Source organism: Cottoperca gobio, chromosome 24 (genome assembly GCF_900634415.1).
Source record: "Cottoperca gobio chromosome 24, fCotGob3.1, whole genome shotgun sequence".
In the NCBI taxonomy this organism is placed as follows: Eukaryota; Metazoa; Chordata; class Actinopteri; order Perciformes; family Bovichtidae; genus Cottoperca; species Cottoperca gobio.
Genome location: NC_041378.1, coordinates 13,968,520 through 13,976,271, shown reverse-complemented (window position 1 = coordinate 13,976,271; position 7,752 = coordinate 13,968,520). Strand labels below are relative to the sequence as shown.

Genomic DNA, 7,752 nt, shown 5'->3' with positions numbered 1-7,752 from the left:
CCCAGCTTCTTGGTGACCAACTTGCATGTCAAATATAACATTTAAAATAGGGTTTTTATTTACTTTTTTTTGGTATTTTTCTATTAATATATGTGTCTTGTAATGGTAAAATCAATTTGTTAAATAATAAAAAAAAAATGAATAACAGTAATTTTACACTGAAAGTGTGTCCCACAACATGCGTGCTACCCTGTTACTGAAACCTTTTTAGCTTGGCAGAGGAGGTGAAAAAACTGTTAGTCACATGACACAGAGGAAATGACATCAGCAAGTCATGTGCTACCACCATGGGTAGACCAAAGGTAAGTCCTCCCTTTTATTTTTAATATATTTCCAATCTTTCACTCTTGATGGAGTGTGGCACTCCATCATGGCCATGAAACCCTCATGTCTCCAGGAGCACCTTATCAAGATGCACCCGGAGAAAGCAGACAAGGAGCGTCCCTTCTTCCAGGCCCTTAAAGATAAGCATGGTAGGAGCACCATCAGCAGTCTCTTCTCTAGGAAGACCAGCCAGAGTGATAGTGGGTTACTGGCGTCATACAACATCTCCCTGCTCATAGCTAAATGTGGACAGCCGTTCACAATCGGAGAGAAGTTGGTGCTCCCTGCCATCAAAGAGGTCATCTCTACGGTGATGGAGCGTGATCCCACACATGTGCTGAAATCGCTCCCACTCAGCAATGACACCGTGGCACGCAGGATTAATGAAATGGGCGCTGATACAGAGGAGCAGCTGTGTGTCATCCTGCAGGACTCTTATTTCAGCATTCAGCTGGATGAGACAACCACCTCAGACAACAACGCCCTGCTGATGTCCACTATAGGGCCTCCAACAGTAAGGTGATGGCTGAGGAATTTTTGTTTATTATTTATTTGTTTATATTGACTAGTCTAAAATATGGGCCCATGGTGTAATATGTGAAAAAATCATGAAATGTTTTTATTCAGGAAAATTAATCTCCAATTTTGGAACTTAAACCTAACATAATTAACAAATATTTTAATATATTTTCTTACTCATCAAGTATTCTAGCGTGATATTTTCACTGACTTATCCTTTCCTCATGTGGAAACATATGAACTGAAGTCATGCAAAACAAAACATGCAAGAATTAAATAATGATTTCAGTCACATGGAAAGCAACAGTCGGCCAGGCGTGCTAAAACACTCAGCTCTATTGTTGCACAATCACGACCGCTGACAGTGACAGTTTTGACAAAACTTTGTTAAAAATAGTTTAGCAATTGCACCCTGTATAGGCCTATATATGCACTACAAATACAAAGAACAAGCAATACAATAAAATTGAATCGTATGGTCTCCATAAAGAAAAATTAGCTGGTTATACTCATTGCAGGTGTCTGAAGCACTTACCGATGACCGCCTCCTCATTTACATTGACCACCTGAGGATGGTTAAGGCCGACATGGAGATCCGCTTCAAGGACCTCCTGGACCTCGATGTTCCCATCTGGGTGGTGCAGCCCTTTCAGGCAGACGTGGTAAACAAATGCGAGCCCGCAATCCAGGAGCATCTTATCGACATTCAATGCGACGATGAGGCCCAGGCTACTTTCCTCACCTCTGACTGGGGCAGCATGTGGGTCAAATATGCTGAGCTTTACCCGGCTCTCTGGGAGAAGATCAAGCTGCTTCTTCTTTCCTTTCCCACAACATATCTGGTTGAACAGGGATTCAGCCAGGTCCTCCACATGCAGTCCAAGTATCGAAATCGCTTGGACTTGATGGACTCCGGCGCACTACGGCTGAAACTAACTTCTCTGCAATCCGCAGTGAAGAAACTGACTGAGAAACACCAAGTGCAGGGCTCACACTAACTATGAAAGCAAGTTAGCTTATTCTTTTTAAAGTTAAGAGGAATCCTTGCTATTTTGCAGTACCCTCAGAATTGTTCCTTTGTTGGTGTGCAAATTGTGTCGCATTTCTGAGGCTGCTGTGTTTAACACCAATTAAAGTTTGAATGTCTGACCCATTTCTGATTGGCTGCAGTCTTTGACACTGATTAAAGTTTGAATCTCAAACTTCTTACCGTTGCATTTAACACTTTAACCTTTTTTTGCTCCCTGGGTACATGGCATATTAGGGAAATTGAAGGTAAAAACAACAACAACAACATCCCCCCAAAAAGGGTCCTGGATAATGGATAGGGGGGCGCTGGCCCAAAAAAGGTTGGGAACCACTGGTCTAAAGGGTCCGACTAGAATGGTGGGGCACATTTGTTCCGCCTTTTGCGTCAGCGCCATATCGTCACAAAAAAAGAATCGGTAGCCTACTTTTTATTATTGTACAATCTTCGTTCGTAGGGGGGGCCACAGGTGGGTCCAGGCTCTGTGTTAGGGGGGTACTGGCCTCTCTTGCCCCCCCCCCCCCCCCCAGAACCGCTACTGGCGCTGATAACAATCTGGATGGTCCTTTTCCTCTTTAGCCCGGAGGACACAACGTCCATGATTTCCAAAAACAATTTGAAATGTAGACTCAGACCACAGCACACTTTTCCACTTTGCGTCAGTCCATCTCAGATGAGCTCGGGTCCAGAGAAGCCGGCGGCGTTTCTGGGTGTTGTTGATATAAAAATCAGTTTGAACATTAAATATCTTGTCTTTGTAGTGTATTCAATTGAATATAGGTCGAAAAGGATTTGCAAATCATTGTATTCTGTTTTCATATACGTTTTACACAACGTCCCAACTTCATTGGAATTGGGGTTTGTACCATTATCAGTAAAGAAGGCAGAGGAATAGCTAAACATGAAACATGAAAAGGAAGAGAGAGATACTAGCTACCAATTTTTGATTATTATTATTTCTCTGATTTCTTTTTTATTAGTCGACTAATGGTTGCAGCTATAGTGACTTTACATACATTTATTGTAGGGTGTAACTCAATATGAACTTTAATGATAACAATGATTGCAACAGACAGGGGCTTCTCCTGCTCTCCTGCTCTCCTGCTCTCCTGCTCTCCTGGCTCCCCAGCTCGACTTCCTTGTCTGGGACCCAGCCTACTGCAAGAGAACAGAACCAGGCCATCACCATGCTTTTATTATGTGACTGATTACCTGATTCCGTTCAGCTTTCTGGCCTCCAGCTGGGACACTCCCATCTCTCCCCAGCAGCTGGCGCCCTAACCACCCTTGGCACAGACAGGATTATCTCTAAAATCATTTTGATTAAGGCAATCTGATTTACGGCAACTTTCTAGGGCCAAAAAGGGAACAGAACCTTCCTGTAAATAAATAAGCTTTTTATACAGGTATAATGAACTCAATCTTTTTTGTATCTTTATTGAAATATAATGTTTGTTCTGCCTTTTTAGCTTGTTTTTGTTTAAAACTGATTTTGCAAGTAAATAAAAGCATTCCTAACTGCAGATTTCAATTTGATTTTGCTAGACTAAGATAAACACGTTTTCGGATGGATTTACGTCTTGTGCTCAAAGTAGAGGACGATCCTTTTGCATCTTAAGTGTGCATGTGATAATCGGGAGGCTTCACTGATTATTTTTTCCTGTAGGATAATCATAACCTTTAGACCAGTGGTTCTCAACCTTTGTCGGGCCAGCGCCGCCCTATCCATTATCCAGGTCCCTTACCGCCCCCAATCAAATTAAATGTAGGCTAATTGTCTCGCCTGAATTTTAATGTTGATAAAAAAATTTAACATTTTTGAATTGTTGAATTAAAAATGTTTCATGTTGTCAAAGTGGGTTTGCATAGAAACATGTTCCATGTTCCATGTATGGATGTATATCACTTCATCATGGTTTGAACTTATTTGTCCTTTCTATCCTACATCTTCATTTCTTTACAGAGATATAGTAGGTACCCATGCCTGTGAGAATGAATGATGAAGGCAATCATATTGTGTATATTTAGCTTGAGCGTGAACATCAATGAAAGAGACAGGGAGCGGTGTAGGTCTCCCTATCTATGATTATTGCACTTGACCGTGGATATACACTGCCCGTCCAAAAAAAAGTCACCATCTGGATTTCACTAAGCAAACCTTCCATTGGATAATTACTGCAGTGATTAATATGTTTCTGCTGGCAACAAGTTATTTAACCCGAGCTGATGCGGTGAGTAGCTTCTCATTTCTTAAACAATCATGTCGGAAGACATATCCTGTGGTCGTGGAAAGGATGTGAATCAGTTTCAGAAGGATCAAATTATTGGCCTGCATCAAGCAAAGAAAACAACTAAGGAGATCGCTGAAACTACTAAAATTGGGTTAAGAAACTGTCCAACGCATTATTAAAACCTGGAAGGATAGTGGTGAACCATCATCTTCGAGGAAGAAATGTGGTCGGAAAAACTCTTGAATGATGGTGATCGGAGATCACTTAAACGTTTGGTGAAATCATATCGTAAGAAATCAACAGTAGAACTCACAGCTATGTTTAATAGTGAAAGTAACAATTTTCCACTCACACAATGTGAAGGGAACTCAACGGATTGGGACTAAACAGCTGTGTAGTCATAATAAAACCACTGATCAGTGAGGCTAATCGGGGGGAAAAAGGCTTCAATTTGCTAGGCAGCATAAAGATTGGACTCTGGAGCAAAAAGAAGGTCATGTGGTCTGATGAATCCAGATTCACCCTGTTCCAGAGTGATGCACCCATAATGCCTAGTGCCTCTCTCCCATCATCAATACAAGATCTTGGTGGAAATGTAATGCAACTCTGGACGGAAATAAATGTTGTGACATTGCAGAAGCTTATCGAAACGATGTCACGGCGAATGCGTGCCGTACTCAAAGCTAAAGGCGCAGTGTATATTTCCATGAATGTCTGTTATATATAAACTGCTATGAAGAAGAAGAAAATACATTTGTCATCTCATTTTTAATCCTTTATGGTGTCTTAGTTTTGTACATTTAAAATGTGTCATACAAGTGCCAGACTGGAAATACTAGCTGCAAATGATCATCCCGTGTTTTTGTGGAGGGGGAAGAAATCACACCAAGTGTAATCTTGTAGGTCGCCATTAAGTGTTGCTTAATCCCACTTTGTCGACCCCCTGTCGTGAAGTGTTGGGCTAAAAGGAAGGGAAGCGACACAAGATTACATATAAACCTTGGATAATAATGTGCAGCAGCATTCACAAAGGACAGCAGAGAAGAACAAATCAGAGAAGCTTGACTGCCTTATGCGCAGAAGGCAAGACATTCAGAATGGGCTAACGATTGTAAATAGGTGTTAATTATGGCTGAGAACCATGGCAGTATTTGGGGTGAAACAAAACATGCTTATATGTGCAATATTTGTTTATCAGCATGAAGACCTTGGCACTGTGACTGCTACTTGTGGGTGCAGTGTTGCCACAGGGCCGTTATCAGCGCTGCTCATATGGACTGAGCCCAGGGAGGGACCTGGACAGCCTTTCAGACTCATTGGATAATGTGAGGATTTATCTCATCAGGGCATCGGTTGCACGTCTGTCCTGTGCTCACATACAGCATATGAAGGATGTTTTTTTGGTTTTATTCTGATTGTGTTGTTCTTGTTTTGATTGCCTCATTTTTACATAACGTTTATTGATCAAATATATTCTTTTAAAAAAGTATTTCCTTCCTCTTACTCCTTTTCAGGAATACATAATTAGGTTTATTGAGAGTTGAATGTATAAGTTTGCTGCATATTCTTGTTTTGTTTTCTTTATGTGTTTTACATTTGAAATAAATCTAATTAAAATCTCATTTGTTTTGCTCATTTGTAATTATATGTTTAGTTTTCTATCAACTCATGGTTCTATCAACTCATGGCCTTAAGCTATGTGGAGCCAGCTGGGGGGCCTCTGTTTTAAGCTATCTGGAGCCAGCTGGGGGATCCTCTGGCTTAAGCTATCTAGAGCCAGCTGGGGATCCTCTGGTTTAAGCTACCTGGAGCCAGCTGGGGGGATCCTCTGGCTTAAGCTATCTGGAGCCAGCTGGGGGGCCTCTGTTTTAAGCTATCTGGAGCCAGCTGGGGGATCCTCTGGCTTAAGCTATCTGGAGCCAGCTGGGGGGCCTCTGTTTTAAGCTATCTGGAGCCAGCTGGGGGATCCTCTGGTTTAAGCTATCTGGAGCCAGCTGGGGGACCTCTGGCTTAAGCTATCTGGAGCCAGCTGGGGGGCCTCTGTTTTAAGCTATCTGGAGCCAGCTGGGGGATCCTCTGGCTTAAGCTATCTGGAGCCAGCTGGGGGATCCTCTGGTTTAAGCTATCTGGAGCCAGCTGGGGGGCCTCTGGCTTAAGCTATCTGGAGCCAGCTGGGGGGCCTCTGTCTTAAACTATCTGGAGCCAGCTGGGGGATCCTCTGGCTTAAGCTATCTGGAGCCAATTGGGGGATCCTCTGGCGTAAGCTATCTGGAGCCAGCTGGGGAGGCTCTGGGGCCTCTGTCCTAAACTATCTGGAGCCAGCTGGGGGGCCTCTGTCTTAAGCTATCTGGAGCCAGCTGGGGGGCCTCTGGCTTAAGCTATCTGGAGCCAGCTGGGGATCCTCTGGTTTAAGCTATCTGGAGCCAGCTGGGGGATCCTCTGGCTTAAGCTATCTGGAGCCAGCTGGGGGGCCTCTGTTTTAAGCTATCTGGAGCCAGCTGGGGGATCCTCTGGCTTAAGCTATCTGGAGCCAGCTGGGGGGCCTCTGTTTTAAGCTATCTGGAGCCAGCTGGGGGGCCTCTGGCTTAAGCTATCTGGAGCCAGCTGGGGATCCTCTGGTTTAAGCTATCTGGAGCCAGCTGGGGGATCCTCTGGCTTAAGCTATCTGGAGCCAGCTGGGGGGCCTCTGTTTTAAGCTATCTGGAGCCCGCTGGGGGATCCTCTGGCTTAAGCTATCTGGAGCCAGCTGGGGGGCCTCTGTCTTAAACTATCTGGAGCCAGCTGGGGGATCCTCTGGCTTAAGCTATCTGGAGCCAATTGGGGGATCCTCTGGCGTAAGCTATCTGGAGCCAGCTGGGGAGGCTCTGGGGCCTCTGTCCTAAACTATCTGGAGCCAGCTGGGGGGCCTCTGTCTTAAGCTATCTGGAGCCAGCTGGGGGGCCTCTGGCTTAAGCTATCTGGAGCCAGCTGGGGATCCTCTGGTTTAAGCTATCTGGAGCCAGCTGGGGGATCCTCTGGCTTAAGCTATCTGGAGCCAGCTGGGGGGCCTCTGTTTTAAGCTATCTGGAGCCAGCTGGGGGATCCTCTGGCTTAAGCTATCTGGAGCCAGCTGGGGGGCCTCTGTTTTAAGCTATCTAGAGCCAGCTGGGGGATCCTCTGGCTTAAGCTATCTGGAGCCAGCTGGGGGGCCTCTGGCTTAAGCTATCTGGAGCCAGCTGGGGGGCCTCTGTTTTAAGCTATCTGGAGCCAGCTGGGGGATCCTCTGGCTTAAGCTATCTGGAGCCAGCTGGGGGGCCTCTGGCTTAAGCTATCTGGAGCCAGCTGGGGGGCCTCTGTTTTAAGCTATCTGGAGCCCGCTGGGGGATCCTCTGGCTTAAGCTATCTGGAGCCAGCTGGGGGATCCTCTGGCTTAAGCTATCTGGAGCCAGCTGGGGATCCTCTGGCTTAAGCTATCTGGAGCCAGCTGGGGGATCCTCTGGCTTAAGCTATCTGGAGCCAGCTGGGGGGCCTCTGGCTTAAGCTATCTGGAGCCAGCTGGGGGATCCTCTGGCTTAAGCTATCTGGAGCCAATTGGGGGATCCTCTGGCGTAAGCTATCTGGAGCCAGCTGGGGAGGCTCTGGGGCCTCTGTCCTAAACTATCTGGAGCCAGC

General features: G+C 45.4%; 1 protein-coding gene across 2 annotated transcripts; it reads left to right on the top strand.

The window, feature by feature from the left end:
- Positions 1-381: 381 nt before the first annotated feature.
- On the top strand, positions 382-1,963 carry LOC115003751 (SCAN domain-containing protein 3-like). 2 transcript variants are annotated; one of them, XM_029425663.1, is made up of 3 exons: positions 389-473; positions 564-838; positions 1,362-1,963. In XM_029425663.1, the coding sequence occupies exons 1-3, from the start codon at positions 413-415 to the stop codon at positions 1,839-1,841; spliced, it is 816 nt and encodes a 271-aa protein (XP_029281523.1). In that variant the 5' UTR covers positions 389-412; the 3' UTR covers positions 1,842-1,963. The 2 variants fall into 2 exon arrangements, with proteins under 2 accessions (XP_029281522.1, XP_029281523.1); XM_029425662.1 differs by having other exon boundaries at positions 382-838.
- Positions 1,964-7,752: the final 5,789 nt, after the last annotated feature.